The 19135-nt window shown below is 40.4% G+C and overlaps 1 protein-coding gene across 5 annotated transcripts in view; it reads right to left on the bottom strand.

Annotated features, from left to right (window-relative positions):
* Positions 1-18074, bottom strand: part of NOL4 (nucleolar protein 4) — a 373271-nt gene extending 355197 nt beyond the window's left edge. For 3 of the 5 annotated variants that reach the window (XM_051851303.2, XM_002713494.5, XM_008261193.4), the window contains exon 1: positions 17634-18074. In XM_051851303.2, the coding sequence (XP_051707263.1) occupies positions 17634-17897 (264 nt within the window). In that variant the 5' untranslated portion in view covers positions 17898-18074. Of the gene's footprint in view, positions 1-16300; positions 16565-16658; positions 16913-17633 lie in introns of those variants that run through there. The other 2 variants (XM_051851300.2, XM_051851299.2) reach the window with 2 other exon arrangements.
* Between the last annotated feature and the right edge of the window lie 1061 nt (positions 18075-19135).

Here is a 19135-nt window from a genome sequence, read left to right as displayed (position 1 = left end):
TGATATGCTGATTGAATTTTCATTACCAATTTTATTTTACAGTTCAAATGTTTCCATTTTATTCTTTTCATAGTTTTTTTCTTTCTCTGATAATAGAGCATGGTTATAATAGCTGCTTTAAAATTCTTCATGACTCTAGCATCTGTCCCTTCCCAGGGTTGGCAGCTGTTGACTTTCTTTTCTAGTAAGAACTTGTCAAATTTTCATATGCTAAATGATTTCAGGTTGTATCCTGAACATTTTGAATATTGTGTTATTGAGACTGAATCCTGTTAAAATTCCTCTGGGAAAAATGCTGCATTTTGATACTATGTGGTAAACCCTGTTAGATTCACCTCACAAGTTCTGCCTTGCCTTCTCAACAGTGACTCCAATGTCAGTTCACTTTTCCAATCTTTCTGTGCTCCCGTGAGTCTGTTCTGCATATGTGCAACTCAGGGGTCAGGCAGGGACACGCACTGTGGTTTATATCGTATTTCAGTTCTCACACACTTGGCCATGTTTTAGGTATGTTTTGCAGATTCATAGTCTGACAATGAATTCAGTTTATAGAAAGACTTAGGGGATCTTCTCTCCAGAATTTCCCTTATACTCTCTGGTTCCTTAAATCTCCCTTTTTTATTCTGATTTCCCTGACTTGAAGCCCTCAACTCCTCTTAACTATTTTAGTTGTTTGCAGCATCTTCAGGAAAAGAGAGAAGCAATAATAGAGATCTCATTTTCTACTTAGATCTTTAGGTCACTGTCAGCTGGCACTGTCACCACCCCAGCAGCAGTGCAGTTCCATGACTGGGGCTGTCTTCGGGGTAGTCTGTTAGTGAAAACAGGAGGAAAAAGGACCCTGTGATTCCCACACACTGTCTAGGTGTCAGAGGGGCCCCTTTTCCTGGTCCTCTGGGTAGAAGTAAGCGTGTCTCAGAATTCACACTGTCTGCTCTCATTCTGCAGGCCCATGACTCAGCCAACCTCTGCATTAAATTGTGGTGACAAAATGTTGCTAAGGACAGAAATCTCATCTCTTGTACTACTTACTGGTAATTAGCATGGTCCTCCCCCCAATTTTTCTTCCTATTGTTTGCTTTTCAGAGGTAGTTCTGTTTTATATTTTCTCCAGAGTTTTTAGTGTAATCATTGGGAGAGGTAATTCATCATGAACTTATACCATCTTGGCCAGCACTAGACGCCCTTGTGGTAGTTTTTTAAACACAAAATATAATAAGCCTACTTTGACCCCAAATTTCCATTTTAGCAAGATCCCCAGGTGACTAACAACATGTTGAAATATCGGATGATCTTAGTCAAAAACACCCTTGGAATCTAAGAAGACTCATATAAAGTCCTCCAATATTCAAAAAAATTCTAACGAATATAGACATGCACATTTGTTAGATGAAAATAAAATTATTATAATCCAATGGGAAGAGTCTTAAAATCATAAATAAATAAAATAACACACCACATGAAAATAAAGAAAAATACAGTAGAGACAATTTATTAAGGGTTCAGGAAGTCATCAAAATAATTATCATGACTATCAAGTAACATTGGAAAATTGCAGGAATAATAATTTCAAATGAAGGGCATAGCAGTTTAAGCCACCATCTGTCATGCTAGCATCCCATATGAGCACTGGTTCAAGTCCAGGCTGCCACAATGCAGTTTCAGATCCCTGCTAATGTGCCTGGGAAAGTAGCAGCAGATGGCTCAAGTGTTTGGCCCTTGTACCCAAGTGGCAGACCTAGATGGAATTCCAGGCTCCTGGCTTCTGCTTGTCCTAGCCTTGCCAGTTGCAATCATCTGGGGAATGAACCAGTGGATGGGTGTTTTCCTCTCTCTCCTCCCTCTCCCTCTCTAATCCTCTCCCTTTCTAATCTTCTCTCCCTCTCACTTTATAACTTTCAAATCAATAGATAGATATTTAAAAAATAATTTTAGGGGACAGTGTTGTGGTAAAACAGAAAAGCTGCCAGTTGCGAAGCCAGTACCCCATATTAGCACCAGTTCATGTCCCAGCTGCTCCACTTCTGACCCAACTCCCCGTTAATGGCCTGAGGAAAACAGCGGAAGATGTCCCAAGTATTTGGGCCCCCACTACCCATGTGGGCGACCCAGAAGAAACTCTGGACTCTTGATTTTGGCCTGGCCCAGCCCTGGCTATTGTGGATACCTAGGGAGTGAACCAGGGGATGGAAGTATGTGTGTGTATCCCTCTCTCTCTTATTAATTATGAATTTTTAGATAAATTCTCCTTTAATAAGATGTTACTTTACCCTGTTCAAATTATTAGTGATTCTAAATGAACATATTCCAAATTAGTGAGACCAAGTAACAAGTCAAATTAATTGTTTGGTAATGGTAGCTATTTTAGAGAAAAATAACCTACAATAAACAGTAAAACCCCATTTCTTGACCTCAAATAAACACCAGTAAGCATGAAAGGAGAGACTGCTAAGAGAATAATGACCCACATCTGATATTCAAGCAACCCTTTGATATTAGATTTGAAAAGCTCATCTAATTAGGTCAATTGGGTAGAGCATGGTACAAATATGACCAAGCTAGGCATTACATCCCCATATGGGCCACTTAGATTTGCCCCATGTCCCTAGATTAAACCCCTAAAAGCCTCTAGCCATCTGGCAACTGCAGTTGGCTCCACAGGGAACCAAAAGAAAGGCTGCCTGAGGCTTACCCACAAATATCCCCTCTCTTATACCATAGCACCCCCCCCCCAAATGCACAGATACTAGTCAATGACTATTACCCTTATACACAATGGTGAAACACAATATTCAAGTAGTATTTGCCAAAACACTTGTAACTAAAATTAAGTAGAAAAATTACTAACAAAACAGGATTCCTGCCTGTTTTTGTGAGAGAACTTCCTTATCATTAAGATTAAGCTCCCAATCTCTTGATCTTAAAGTCTGAAATCTTTCTAAACCTTCAAGTTTTTTAACAGCTCAGAAACACTTGAAAAATATGTCACTGTGAGAATAAGCACCCCAAATGAGTACTTGATTAAAATTAGGAAAAGCGGAATGTAAGAGCCACTGAATAAATCTCAGAGAGGAAAAAAAGCAAAATAAATTCCAAATAGAGGATAAAAACTTCTGTTTCTAATATCAAAAGTAAACGACCAGTTACTGTTATTTTCTATATTACATTCCCAAAATATTAGTAAGTTTTTAAAAATATCTAACTTTATGTTAACATAAATTGTCAAAATTAAAGAATCAGAGGCCGGCACTGTAGCGTAGCAGGTAAAGTCATTGGTGCAGTGCCGGCATCCCACATGGACGCCAGCTTGAGTCCTGGCTGCTCCACTTTCTAACCAGCCTCTGCTATGGCCTGGGAAAGCAGAAGAAGATGACCCAATTCCTTGTGAAGTAGGCAGGCATACAGGTTAAAATAGATTAGGTTTGTGAGCTGGAAGACCATGCCTTCACCACGCCCCTGTGTGATCTCATGCCCCTACCTGGCCACATCTGGGTGCCCACCAGCCAATCAGGTTAATTAGCCACTCCCCTTTGGAAGTGGGTTAAAAGCCGGACACATTGTGGCCTGGCTGGCTCTTCCGCCCTGGCCTCTTATCAGGAGGTGGCTGCTGTAGCCCTGCACCTCCAGGGCGCATGGCCTTCGGGCCATGTGCTCTAGGCTTCCTGGCCTAGATGCTCATCCACGTGGCTGGTCCCTGGTGCTTGGTATGAACCCCTATTCACCTCTCTCCCCTAAATAAAGCTCTCACTCTCCTATGCATCTTTCTCACTAAATAAAAGCTTAAAACATACCATGCTGCCTCGTTTATCTGTGCCGGTATTTAGAATTCTTCTCTGAATATTAGGCAAGAACCCTCTTGGGCTTATTAATATCAGGGATTTAGTAATAAGCCTGTGGTGAAATCGTAAGGCACCCAAAATTCCAGTAACACATGTGACACCCCCAATAGCATTTCTAGGGAACTTTAAGGGGCCACATTTTAGTGTAAAATTTAGGGGGCCTTGTCCAATTTCACTTGGGCCCCTGCACCCACATGGGAGACCAGGAAGAAGAAGCTCCTGGCTCTTGGCTTTGGATCATCCCAGCTCTGGCCGTTGTGGCCATCTGGGGAGTGAATGGAAGCAAGCAGAAGATGTCTGTCTGTATCTCTCTCTCTCTCTCTCTCTCTCTCTCTCTCTCTAACACTGCCTTTCAAATCAATAAATAAAATCTTAAAAATAAAACTAAATTATAGAATGGTTATATCTCATAAATGAGAGCATATGTTATATTTTGTTGCATTGTCTTTTAGGTATTAAGCTTTCAAAGCTACTTTAATATAAATAATAACTGTGTAAAAATAATGTCTCTGGATGTATACATTTCTGTGTATCCTACTTTAAAAAAAAAACTAAGACAATAAGTAACCTTGTTCCTATTTAGGGGATATATATATATGTGTGTGTATATATATATATTATATACTATAATAAAATAACATTTAAAAACAAAAACATTGAGACTGATGTTTATCACAGTGGCTAAGATGCTACTCGAAATATGAATATACCCTATATGTGAATGCTTAGGTTTGAGTCCATGCTCTGTTCCCAATTCCTACTGCCTGCTGATGCATACGCTGGGACAGACCAAGTACTTGGTTTCCTGTCATCCATGCAAGAGGCCTTGATGGAGTTCCAGGCTTCTGGTTGGCCTGGCCCAGCCCTGGATGTTGTAGGCATTTTGGGAATGAATCAGCAGATGAAAGAGCTCTGTCTCTGTCCCTCTCTGCCTTTCAAATAAAGAAAAATAAATTAAAGTAAAAAAGAAAAAGAATAGAGAAAATTTAATTATACATCTATTTTTAATGTATAATAAATATTTATTATATATGTTCCTAATAGGAGTCACTAATCACAAAATATTTCAAATGGTCTATCAGAATTTTTATATTTTACTAAATTATGGGCAATTACATCAAAAAATAGAGAAATGGCAACACATTATTAGAAGAAAAAAACATGCAAGTTGTTCCCAGTTGTATCTTAAATCACAAATAATACTTAGCCAAATATGCTTTATAAAACTTGTTTTTATTGTTCAAATGTTTTGGGGAAAGTTTACTTTAAAAGATTATGTTGTTAGTTCACTTTTATTGTATACAAATTGCCAAAAATGGAATAGCTTAAGAATTTTCAAACATTATCTCAGTTTCTATGGGTCAGAGGCCACAATATTTTAACTGAGTCCTCTGCTCAGGTTCTCAGAAGGTGAGGTGAAGGTGTCAGACACCTGCATTTGCAGCTGTAAGTCTGCTAGGGAAAGAGCCACCCCACCCCACCAAGTTCTCTTCAGCTACTTGCAGAATTTATTCCCTTGTGGTTGAGGACTAATGTCCTCAATGCTTCAACAGCTGTTGGCCAACTATGCTCTCATCACTGAAGGGCTACTTCAGGTCTTTTTAAAAATCAATAAGGTTTTATATATCTACCAAGTACAATGAGAAGTTGAAAAGTATATATACTTAGTAGAATGAGTAGAATGGTTAAATATAACTAATTAACAAATGCATGATGTCGTATCATGATTCTTGTAGTGACACCACTTAACATCCACTTGTAGTATTTTTCAAGAATGCAATGTTATTATTAACTACGGTTGCCATGTTTTACAATAGATTGGTCAAAATTTTTCTTCCAATAAAACTGTGATTATATATCCTTTGATTTACATCTTTCTTCAACTACCACAGCCTCTGGAATCCAACATTGTGCTTTGTATTTCTATGAGATTAACTTTTTACTTTAGATTCCACTTATGAATGAGATCACGCAGTATTTGTCTTTCTGGGCCTGGCCTATTTCACTTAACTTAATGTCTTCCAGAGTCATGCATATGGTGCCAAGTGGTAGGATTTTAATCTTCTGTGGCTGAATAATATTCTATTTATTCACCATATATAAAAATTCAAAATGTATTAAAGACTTAAATGTAAGATCCGAAACTGAAAACCATTTGAAGAAAACACAAGGGATAATTTTTTAGATAAGATCTCAAAAGCACAGACAACAGCAAAAACAGGCAAACAGGATTACATCAAAGTAAAAAGCTTCTGCATATCAGAAGATACAATCAACAGAGTGAAAAGATAAGCTACAGAATGGATAAAATATTGGCATACTATGCATCAAGTAAGAGTTATATCCAAAATATATAAGGAACTCAAACAACTCAATAGCAAGAAAACAAAAAACTCAATTTACACATGGGCAAAAGACTGGAGTAGATATTTCACAAAGAAGACATACACATGGCCAACACAAGATTACAAAAATGCACAATATCACTAATTAGTGAAATACAAATTAAAATCATAATGAGATACCCAGTTACTCCTGTTAGAATGGCTAATCTCAAAAAGACAAAATATAAGTACTAGCAAAGAAGTGAAGGAAAGGGAACCTTTACATACCGTTAGTAGGAATGTCAAGTAGTATATTCATTAAGGAAAACAGAATGGTAGGTCTTCCAAATATTAAAAACAAAACTAGTATATGATCTGGAAATCCCACTACCAGCTATATATTCAAAGGAGACTAAATCAGTCTATCAAGACTCACCTGCACTACCAAGTTTACTAGAGCATTACTCACAGTATCCAAGATAAGGAATTAATGTAAGTATTCTCAGCTATATAAATATGCTATATGCCCATATCAATCTCAGCAAGAGAAACCTTCCTTTTCCTTGATTACACAAGCTCTGAATCAATCTCACCTCCTCTTCTGGTGCCAGTCAAGGGGGAAAAAATCGTCCCTGCTTTCAGAAGTCTAATGTGGCTAGACCAGATTCACCTGAAAGAGCCCTTTTTCTTAAAGTCAGCCTTACCATATAGGATAACCAAGAGAGTGACAGCTCATAATATTTACAGGTTGCACCCACACTTTTTTTTTTTATCTTTTATTTAATGAATATAAATTTCCAAAGTACGACTCATGGGTTACAATGGCTTTCCCCCCCATACCGTCCCTCCCACCCACAACCCTCCCCTTTCCCACTCCCTCTCCCCTTCCATTCACATCAAGATTCATTTTCGATTATCTTAATATACAGAAGATCAGCTTAGTATACCTTAAGTAAGGATTTCAACAGTTTGTTCCCACCCAGAAACATAAAGTGAAAAATAATAGATGATTTTTTTTTAAATGATGATGAAATCAGATCAGACCTATTGTCATGTTTAATCCCAGTGAGAGTCAAGTTGGGAATTGATAATTTCTTTTTTTTTTTTTTTTTTTTTACAGAAGATCAGTTTAGTGTACATTAAGTAAAGATTTCAATCGTTTGCACCCCCATAGAAACACAAAGTGAAATATACTGTTTGAGTACTCGTTATAGCATTAAGCCTCAGTGTACAGCACATTAAGGACAGAGATCCTACATGAGGAGTAAGTGCACAGTGACTCCTGTTGTTGACTTTACCAATTGACACTCCTGTTTATGGCATCAATAATCTCCCTATGCACCAGTCATGAGTTTCCAAGGCTATGGAAGCCCCTTGAGTTCTCCGACTCTTATCTTGTTTAGACAAGGTCATAGTCAAAGTGGAGGTTCTCTCCTCCCTTCAGAGAAAGGCACCTCCCTCTTTGAAGACCTGTTCTTTCCACTGGGATCTCACTCACAGAGATCTTTTTGCCAGAGTGCCTTGGCTTTCCATGCCTGAAATACTCTCATGGGCTTTTCAGCCAGATCCGATGCACCCACACTTAAAGAGAAGGACATTATGCAAGGGAAAGGGCTACTTGCAGAGTTCTGCCACATTGTACAAAAATCTGTACATAAGGAAGACCCTTAGTGGTAGACACAGGTATATGGTATAAAGTCAAAGAAGTCTAAAGAAGAAACAACTTGGGGTGAGATTTAGCACATTGCTTTAAAGCATAAATTACACGTTTGAGAAATATTTGAAACATTCACTTTACTTTGAAGAAAGCTTGTTTGTGTAAGCTTTTAGAAGGATTTTTCCAATAGAATGATTTTGTGGTTTTGGACAAAGTAATAACCAAGAGATCAACAGTTATTTTTTCTCAAGTTCAAAAGAAGAAAAAAGGCACCTGTCTGCTATCAAATGATTTGATCTGTATTCAAGTGCCTTCAAATCCATTCTTATTTAACATTTATATTTTCACATTTTACTAAAATTAATAAAGTCTGAGATATTTATATAGCATTACTCAATTACTCAGTAACATAAATATGTTAAATTATATTGATTTAAATCTTGACAACTTGATTTTATTACCTCTAAACTGTTTCCAACCATGTACTGAGTAGAAGCAACTATTTACTTTTTATTCTTTACTCACTTGACTTACATTTTGGAACATACATAAACCACTGAGAAATATCAACTCTACTAAATCATGACATCCCTGCTGAATGACAGCTGCCATTTCCTACAGAATGCAGCCTCTACTCCATGGCTTCCATAATTTTACCCAAGGCTAATTTTTCAACCTCATCCCTCACTGTGTCTTACAGTTCAACTACTCTAGACTGTGCTCTGAAAATGGCTTTGATGAAATAATCTGTCTGATGGCACAAACATCAAATGTGTATAATGGTTTCCTAGATGTTATGAATCTTTAAAATTAAGGGTTTTTTTTTTAAACTTTTATTTAATGCATATAATTTTCCGAAGTACGACTTATGGATTACAATGGCTTCCCCCCCATACCGTCCCTCCCACCCACAACCCTCCCCTTTCCCACTCCCTCTCCCCTTCCATTCACATCAAGATTCATTTTCGATTATCTTAATATACAGAAGATCAGCTTAGTATACATTAAGTATGGATTTCAACAGTTTGCTCCCACACAGAAACATAAAGTGAAAAATAATAGATGATTTTTTTTTAAAATGATGATGAAATCAGAGCAGACCTATTGTCATGTTTAATCCCAGTGAGAGTCAAGTTGGGAATTGATAAATTAAGGGTTTTTTTAAGATTTATTTATTTGAAAGTCAGAGTTACACAGAGAGAGGAGAGGCAGAGAGAAAGAAAGGTCTTCTATCCGATGGTTCACTCCCCAATTGGCCGCAACAGCTGCAGCTGTGCTGATCCAAAGCCAGGAGACAGGAGTTTCTTCTGGGTCTCCCACGCAGGTGCAGAGGCCCAAGGACTTGGGCCATCTTCCACTACTTTCCCAGGCCACAGCAGAGAGCTGGATCGGAAGAGGAGCAGCCGGGACTAGAACCACTGCCCATATGGGATGCTGGCACTTCGGGCCAGGGCGTTAACCCGCTGTGCCACAGCGCCAGCCCCAAAGCATTATTTTTAATGTTGTAATAGTTAATTATAAAAGCATCCCCTGTAATGCAGGGGGTCCTACTTTAACTCAAGTATAAGTTTTAGTCACAGTATTCTACTTTGAGGTGACAGTCTATAATGAACTAGAATAACTGTCTCCAAATTGATATATTCTTACCTCCTGGAGAGCATGAGATAATCTATCAAGGTGAAGAAGAAAATATTAAAATTGTATTTATACTAATATTGATCTCAGGCCTGTACATTTATATTTAATATATCTTAGAATGTACTAAGAATTGGTACAGTGGCAAATATCTATAATTTATAATCTTGGGGGATTATTCACATTTTTAAGCAATTGGGGTACATTATCTTAAGTTTGGAGATCAGTGATTTAACACAAGTATTTTGGAATCCAGTTGAAATGTTTCTCCCCCCAAGTGGTGTGATTTTTAAAATTCATTTTAACTTAAACCACAATTTTCACATCCGTATAAAAAATGTTAATAACACGGGATTTTTGTGAAGATTAAAGGGAGTCTTTTGCTTAAAGTGCAAATAACACTAATTAACCTATAGAAAGAACTTCATAAATGTCAGGCATTAATATAATATTACTATAAATTGCATTACATTCAGCACTTGCAATTGCTTAAGTCTGCTCATTGAAATGCTCTAGATGAGGAAAAAAGTTATCAGTTGCTTTTCCTTAAAGAGCACCCACCCTGTGCACTCTTGATAGAATTATAAAATCGTGCAAGTGCTATGGAAAACAGTAAGCAGTTCCTCAAAATTTAAAAATGCAAATATCATATGATGCAACAATCTTACTTCTGGGTAGATACACATGTCCAAAAGAATTGAAAGTACAGTGTCAATGAGATATATTTCCACACACATTTTCAAAGCAGCATGGTTCACAATAGCCCAGAGGAGGAAACAATCCAAATGACCATCAATAGATGAATGGATAAACACAATGTGGCAGATACATTCAATGGAATATTATTCAGCCTTAAAAAGGAAAAAAAAGCTTTCGCATATTGCAACATAAATGAATCTTGGGACATTAAGCTGAGTGACATGAATCAGTTACAAAAGAAAAACATATAATTTGGGATATCTTGAGTGGAAACATCCAGAAGAAAATCCCAAATATAGATCTGGATTTCAAAAGATAAGCATCAAAAACCATCAGATCATGGACACAAGTGAAGCCACGAACAAGAGTACAGTTACCCAGGATAAACAGAGGGAGGCAAGAAATTTAAATATACCTTAATGGAATTATTTGATTTTGAAGATAAAGGAGTAAAAAAATTCCATGAAATTGAGAAAAACAGATTTGCCTTTGAATTTTACAGAGCACTGAAATTATCTACAATATTCTTGGGGAAAGAGCAAAATAAAGCATCTACACCTGGTTAAGTTCTCCTTCAGTGTAAAGGCAAAGCACAAATATCCTCAACTGCATATACACTGCCAAAAATAGAGCACATGAACCTTTCTTGGTAAAAAAAATATGATAATCAGGAATTAGAGTTAATCAAATAGAGCATTATGAGTAAAGAAAACCAAATAAAAGAACAGATAATAAGCTTTTAAATAGGAACAAAGGAGAAATAATTATGAGAACAAATTTATATATTTTAACTTAATATCAAAAGCTTTGACAGTATAAACATAATAATATAATAAAATTATAATAGAATAAATGTGATATGAACCAGGAGCTAAATAACAATAGGGTGGGAAGAAGAAAAGATGTGCTTACTCTTCATTTGTCATTGGAGAAAGTCACTGATATTGAATGAAACTGAAATTTTCCATAGGAAAAATAAATGTAATTCAATCATTTAGTCCTCTTTAATCTTTTCTATTAAGAATAAATACCACTTATAAGAAACATTTATATATTAGCAATTAGTTGAATTTATGTATTTCCTCTTTTGTTACATCTTAGTCATGTTATATTTTGTTCTTCCTAAATTAGCGTATGACTTTTGTTCAAATTTTGGGAAATTGTTTCTGCTTGTCCATATATAACTTTTAATCATTATATTTAATCTTTTGGTATATATGCTTAGAGAGACATCTAGAAAGATTTTCATTATCTGATGATGGTTATGTCTAGAAAGGATGTTTGATATGACATTTTAAAATTATTTTTCTTCCCATTTCACTTAGATTTTTAAAGTAATGAGAGAGTATCACTTTTACAAGGTACATTCATTTTACAAAAATAGACTGAGTAGAATAAATATCTGAATAATATATATGTATATATATATGTGCCTTATATTTTGACTCCGTATTACAGTGCAATTTTGAATTCATAACATACATTTAATCATAATTTTATCTTGATGTTTTTGTTTTGTTAATGCTTAAAACAACTTTTTCAACATTAATATGTATAGGCTATGTATGTCATACCCTTTGTGTGTTTGTTTATATATTCATATATATTATTTTATGAATATTAATACATATAATAGAAATTATATACTTTATGGGGCCGGCGCTGTGGAACAGTAGGTTAACCCTGCGCCTGCAGCGCCAGCATCCCATATGGGCGCTGATGCTAGTCTCTGCTTCTCCTCTTCCAATCCAGCTCTCTGCTATGGCCTGCAAAAGCAGTAGAAGATGGCCCAATTCCTTGGACCCCTGTACCTGCGTGGGAGAACAGGAAGAAGCAGCTACTGGCTCTTGGCTTCAGATCAGCGCAGCCCCAGCCGTTGCGGCCATTTGGGGAGTGAACCAACAGAAGGAAGACCTCTCTGTCTCTTTCTCTCACTGTCCATAACTCCACCTCTCAAATAAATAATATCTTTAAAAAAAAGAAATTATATACTTTAAATGTTATTCCTAGGAAAAACTACTTAGGAAAGTATCACTTTGACTTTTTACAAAGAGGAATCTGCATCTTTAAGAGGCTTTAGCCAACTTACAGCTCCAGAAAATGTCAGAGCTAGGATTTAAATCATGCTCTAAAAGTCTACTCTGCCTACCTTATCATGCTTCCTGACATCTATATTGTATATGAAGTTTAGTTGTTATCCAAAAAAATATGAAAATAAATGTAACCTAAAACATATTGGATTCACTTCAATCATTCCAATTATACAAAACAACGAAACAGGTCTCTGTGATTAAGGTTCTTGAAGGTTGTGTTGTCTTATCCCTGTTCTGCTTTGTCATCTTTCCTCCATCCCAAGTAATGAGGGTGGAGAGTGAAATCTTTCTCAGCTGGCTCAGGAAGTTTATAGAAGTGCTGCATCTTGTCCCTAACCCCCACTCCACTTCCACGGTGATGACAGATAAGACATGGAAGAGCCACTGGGAACCTCAAGAACTGCTATCTTAGAAAATAAGCATGAGATAGTCTCCATGTACCAAAACGTTTCCTCCTTGCATTCTGAGGAGTTCTCTCTTTACGTGCCCCCTGCCCTTTAATACTTATGTCAGAGTGATCTCCAGTTAAAGCACCCATTATTCCCTGAGAGTTTACATAGTCACCATGCTAGTGACTTGTCATTTTTTAAAAAAATTCATTCACTTGAGAAAGAGAGGTGTGTGTGTGTGTGTGTGTGTGTGTGTGTCTGTGAAAGAGAAAGAGAAAGAGAGAGAGAGAGAGAGAGAGAGAGAGAGAAAGGCGAATGCTCCTATCTGCTGGCTCACTTACCAAATGACCCCTAACAGCCCAGCACAAGCTCCAAGACAGGAACCACGGACTCAATCCAGGTTTCCTACTTTGGTAGCAGGAACCCATAACCTGAACCATCACTGCTACTTCCTGCATTGGCAGGAAGCTTGCACTGGGACCTGGAGCCAGGCATCAAACCTAAGTACTCCAGTACAGGATTCAAGCAGTCTAACCAGTGGCTTAACCATGAACTCAAAAGCTCACCCCTCATTTTTTATTTATTCCTCTCAACGCCAAAAGGAACCACTCATGTTAACCACATTACTGAGAATCATTCTTGTGTTTGACCCCAAAAGCCAATGCTATATAGGGTCTCCCAGTCTAAGTGAGGAAAAAATGCACTGACTATCAGCAGTAACACCCAGTGTGGAAGAAGAACAGATGAGCACACATGGACTTCCATCTCAGTGACCCCTATTACCTCTGTGTCATAGATGCAAAGTATCATAATGGTTAGCTGGCACAGTTCCTCAGCTTTGTTTTCTGGAATTTCTGTAGCAAATTCCTGGCAAGAAATCTAATATATGGGAAGTACGCCTAAGGCAGAAAGTTCTACCAGGTGGAAATGTATATAGTCACCTAGTAAACCATAATTTCTTTCACCCTGATATAGCATAAAAGATTGGTGACTAAAACCATAGTGAAATAACAAAGCAGTAACTATTTATGAACAGATCCATGAATATTCATTGTAATCACTGTACAGTAATCAATTAGTGGTATGCACAGCAAGAACAATATGAAATCCAAGCCTGCAGATTGCAGAACTGAATAAATCATCAGTTTTAAGTGATATGACTAAAGATAATACATATTCCTTTCTTAGTGAAAATTCATCTTGTGTTCTGTAGTGGAACAAATGAGGAAAAAATATACACAAATGACAAAATTTAGGCGTTAGTGTCAGTTCCTACAAATACAGGCAAGAGAAGTATTGCTCACATTATTTGACTATAATCTCAATATTCATTACTTTGCTTAAGACTGAAAGAAAAAAACATCAGCTAACCAAATTTCTTTATGTTTTATACAATACAGTGGTTTTTTAAAAAATACACAATAATGTACTCATATTCCTAACATAAAGCCTTAATGAATTTTCTGATTATTTTCTACGTTTACCCTTCAACATCAAGTGGTGTAATGCATTTAGCTAGTTTAAATCATGAAGTGTTATGTTTCAACTACCTATTACCAAAAAGCAAAATGTCAGGCATGATCCAAAATTTTAAAAACACACTGAATACAAGTATCAAAGAAGTAAAACAGAGTGAAGTGCAGTGGAGCTAATTCAAAATTACCCTGTATTAAAAGTTAGTCATAATCAATGTCAGTCATTTACTATACCTTTTGCAGATGTGCTTTAAGTTACTTATATCATTTTTCTAAATTCCTGCCACCTTGAATGAAAGAACATATAAAAATAAGATTGTTGTATGGAAATAAACAAATTGGATGCTCAACAGTTGCACCTGCGTGAGCACGTGTGAGCACACGCACGCATAAAGCACAGGTCCTACCCCAGACCTAAAATGGCTGAGTGGCAGGAGGATGTTGCTTGGTGACCAAACAATACCTCCTCGGCCACTGAGCAATCCAAACATCACTGACAAATGTGTCCCTTCAGTTTCAGACAGATATGGCTAGGACAAATAGTGAAGGGTATATTTATCTTTTCCAGTAGTTGATCAACAGTTTTATTTCAAGTCAGTTGTCACTTGACTTGATTTGATCATCAGCTAAGTTTAGGCTTTAGGGAGAAGAGCATTTGCAAAGCTGCATCTATTCTTTTGGGAGAATAAAACGTAAAACCAAGCTTCTATAACTACAAGACTGAAAACTGGTCTTGTTGCAATTATGTCCATGTGGTCTGTCTAGGATAACCTCCCAGTTGCTATTGGCCTCCCTTTCTTTCATTAAACTAAAGTAGTTAATTATCCCTGGCCTGTCCTCTCCCCTTTTCTCTTTCCCTTTTCGCAGAAGTAATGATGTCTAATTATCAGCAGCAGTGGATTACTGCAACATCAAGAGCAAAGCATCTCTCATCGACAGCAAAAGGAACCACAGAGTCTCAAACCTCAAGCAGCTGAGGATGATTCTTCGTCTATTGAAAACACCATTCAAATACAAGTCTTCATTTCTACCACTATATGCCTTTGATTTAAAGGAAAACATAGTTTTGTCTTATTGGTGATTGTACACTTATTGTTATAAAGAAAAATCCATATATTTAAGGGAAAATAATTTGAGAAGTGAGGGAACATGATAAAAAGGAGATCTTTTATTTATTTTTCAACTCATTGAAATGATGATTGGCTGTCTCTCAGAGGAGGAGGAGCCTGAAACACTGTCAGGAGCAGTAGAAAAATTCCATAAAGAGCAATGGAAGAGTTCATGAATTAAAAACCTCTTTAACAGCTCAACACTGGCTTGAAAGAAGAGCAGAGCTCTTAAATACTACACGGAAACTATTATCTAAGATTATCACCTGATGAATTATTCTTTCTCCCATAAATATAGGGACTCTACTGAACAGAGAAAGACATTTTACTTTCTCTTCACCCTTGGAGTTGTCTCTGCATAGGATGCCTTGTCAGTAATTCTTTAACTCTGCACTAAATTTTAAATGAAAATATGGGTATCACAGCACGAGAATGCTGTTTTAAATAATTGGAACCCAGGATTATTTTAGTGCTTTTAAAAAGCACAGAATTTATATCATATACAATTTTAAAAATTAATCTTTTATACAGACATATGTGTGAATATAGGAGTAGTCAAAACTATACAAGTATAAGCTTATTGCACCAAGACATATGTGTGAAGCTATCTGACAGTTACACCAAGGAACCTAAGTTTAACATAAAAGAAATGAAAAACAAACTTCCTAGATATGTTTATTTTTGACATATAAGAGATTAGTTTTAAAAGTTGTAAACATATCTTAAATTATTTTATTCACTCCGTTAGCTAGGTCTGCCCAAAGAAAAATACATTCTTCTTTTGAATTCTGATTTATTCTAACAATGAATTATTTTTCTACATAACTGCCAATACAAATGAATCAAAAACACTCCATTCTCTATAACAGACTCTGGCTCATCCAGATGTAAATAAGCCTCAGTTCTAATTCATGCCAGGCTAGTCCTCATTATTTAGTAAAGCAAGACAGTAATCTCAGCATTGTCTTTAACAGTGCCATATGCTCTGAGAGACAGTATATCTACAGATCTACCTCCAAGAAACCTTCCAACAGTAGAACATTAAAACAGCGACAGAACTTTCAAGTGTTTCCATTTTACCTTTATTTCCATGTTCCATTTTTCATACGAATTTCCAAAGAAATACACAAGCTCCAAACAATATTCTTAATTAATCTCAGGAAGCCACCAGCTGCTTTCCAAACCTCAAAGAGTCCTCCAAATACCGCTCTGAACAACCCATTTCTAAATGAATGTGCACCCCCGCCAGACACAGCCTGGCGTCCAAGCCCTCTCCTTCCTAGCATCCTCCAGGAATCCTGCACGAGGAAACAGTTGCCAGTGAGGGAGGGGCGGGGTGGGGGTAAGGAGCAAATGCTCAGGAAACCACAGCACCGCGAGGCAAAAATACAAAGGATGCCAGAAGCCTCCCCCACCCCTACTCCAAGCGAGCACCCACCGTGGCACGATGCAGAAAGGTCTTAGGCGGCTCATCTGCAAATCCACGCTGCCGCGGCTCCCCAGCCCCACAGGCATCTGCGTGTGAGGTTGAGCCAGACTCAGCTCCCAGGGCCAGTCACCTCCAGTGGCGCCCAGGCTGGAGCTTTGTGGCCATGAGACTGGAGCCACCCCAGAAAGAGGGACACACACACACGCGCGCACACACACACACACCCCATCTGATCGCGCTCAAACCCATCTCTCTTTGTTGCTCATCATCTAGCTGCGGCTTTATTTGTGGAACCGCGAAGTGAGGAAAGGAATGGGGGGGGGGGGAGTGCTGTGGAGGGAGGGAGGCGGGGAGGACGCATCCCCAGGACCTCATCTGCAATCTAAACAGTCGTGACCGCGATCTCCGGGACCCTCCGAGGAGCTCGCGCTGCCCCGCGTCTCACGCGCGGCGGCTAACAATAAACCCCGACAGCGTGCGGGGGAAACCCCTCGTCCGCCGCGACCGCCACCCGCGGGCTTTGTGCCAATAAGGAGACACTGTCGCCTATCGATCAGCATCGTCTGTTATCAGAGCGTGAGGCTAGGGTTCCAGCCTGGCCTTTTATGCGCGCGGTGGCGGCGGTGGCACACGCGCCAGGCGTCCAGCGAAGGACGTGGGACAATGGCCCAGCCCGAAGACGCTGGACGCTTGCCGGACGCCGCCCGGCCGGGGCTAGGAGGCTCGGCGGCTGGTCCCCGAGCCGGGGAGGCGGGGAGGGCGGAGGGGCTGCGGAGGTGCGCGCTGCCGCTTTAAAATAAAGGACCACAAAGACGCCACGGCGGGGGGAAACCGCGCCTGGCTGCTGCGAGCGGGGACGACTTGAGGAGGGGGTTGGGGAGGGTGGGGGCACAAGAGCCAACGGTGGCTCTCGGCTCCCCCCTCTCCTCCCGCCCCGCCGGGCTGCTCGGGCAGACAAATAACAGAGGCAGGCGAGTCACTCACCGTGGTCTTGACCGGCACGTAGAGCACCTGCTTGGCTCCGCCGCCTCCCGCGCGGACCTCGTCCGGCTGGCCCAGCTGGAAGCCCTTCGATTTGACCCAGAATTTAAATTTGGCGTTGTCCGTGGAGCTCGACTCGGAGCCGTTGAGGAGCTGGACGATCCGCTCGTATTTCTTACGGGTCACCGTCTTGGTCTTGCCTGAGTCCCCGTAAGTCCTGAGGCACCAGTCCTGGAACTGGCGGTACATGTCGCGCTCGCTCTCCATGTTCCCCGCGCTCGGCCGCCGCCGGCCGGATGCTCCCAGCGCACTTCGCACCTGTTCACCCCGGGCTCATGAAAGATGCAGCCCTGGCCACGATGCGGGGACGCGAGGTCCCGGCCGCCGCGGGAGCCTGCCTCGGGTTGGGGGTGGGGGGGTGGGGTAGGGGGGAGGAACGGGCAGCGGGGAGGAGGGTCCAGTTGGGCACCGGCAATCAATGCCCTGTGCTAGCCAGTCTGGCTCATTCGTAAGAGCAGCGGAGGGCTCGGACGCTTTTCCCGTCCTCTCGGTGATGGGGCTCTTTAATATTGTGTGTCCAGGACCATCCCAACAGCATTTGGCCCAGAGGAGCTGGGCTCTGAATAATTAAAATCCTATTCCTGGGTTTATTAAAAATCTCAATATTGACCCGGGGCGCTCCCTCGACGCCTCACCCCGGGCTGCGTCCCGGGCAGGGCAGGTGGGAGCGCAGCGCCGCCTCCCCGCGCGCGCCCGGGAAGCTTCCTCGGCCGCCGGTCTGGGAGCGAGGGCTGCGCCGCTCCCGAAAGCAGCCGCCGGGCGGAGCGCCTGCAAGCCCCGCAGGGCACACGCGTCCCTGGGCTCTCCTTGCTCCGCTTCGGCCTTCCGGGTGACCGGCAGGGAAGGAACTAGAAAAACAGAAAGTTCTTACCTGTCATGTCTTTAAGCCTATCAAAATTCCGTTTTACGGGATTTTTTTTTTAAGACGAGGGGGTGGAGGGAAAGCAAGATAATTTTAAAAACGCGTTAAAATAGCACGTCTTCAGGTGCACTGGGGCTAAATTGCAGCCCCGCATCTAGGTTCTAGGAGTTAGGTCCCAGCAAGGAGCGGCGCCTTCATAGAGGGCTCGGCCGGTAGTTCCCAGGGTCGGCGCCGGTGCCCCAAACAGATACGGGTTCCGGGAGGGCGTGGGTACGAAGGCAGGCCGCCGGCCGCGGGTCTCCGGGATGGCGACCCGGCCCCGGCCAGCACTCCTCAGGCTTCTGCGGCACCGGGGTGCCCGGCATAGAAGTAAGTTTATAACAGAGATGCTTGGAACCCTGGGCAGGAAATGAGAATACACAGAAGCGTCGTTTCCCCCGCTGCTTGGTCACAGTTTGCAGTTCACCCGGGAGGTTTCGGTTGTCGCTTTTCCCCTCCCGCCACGTCACGGACACCCCCTCCGCCGCGCAGGGACGCCAGATACGAGTTCCTCAGGACGATTTTCCCAGGCAAAGGAAGTCAG

This window comes from Oryctolagus cuniculus, chromosome 10, assembly GCF_964237555.1.
Source record: "Oryctolagus cuniculus chromosome 10, mOryCun1.1, whole genome shotgun sequence".
NCBI classification, from domain to species: Eukaryota; Metazoa; Chordata; class Mammalia; order Lagomorpha; family Leporidae; genus Oryctolagus; species Oryctolagus cuniculus.
The sequence above is the reverse complement of the archived record's forward strand: the minus strand, read 5'-3'. Positions and strand labels throughout refer to the sequence as shown.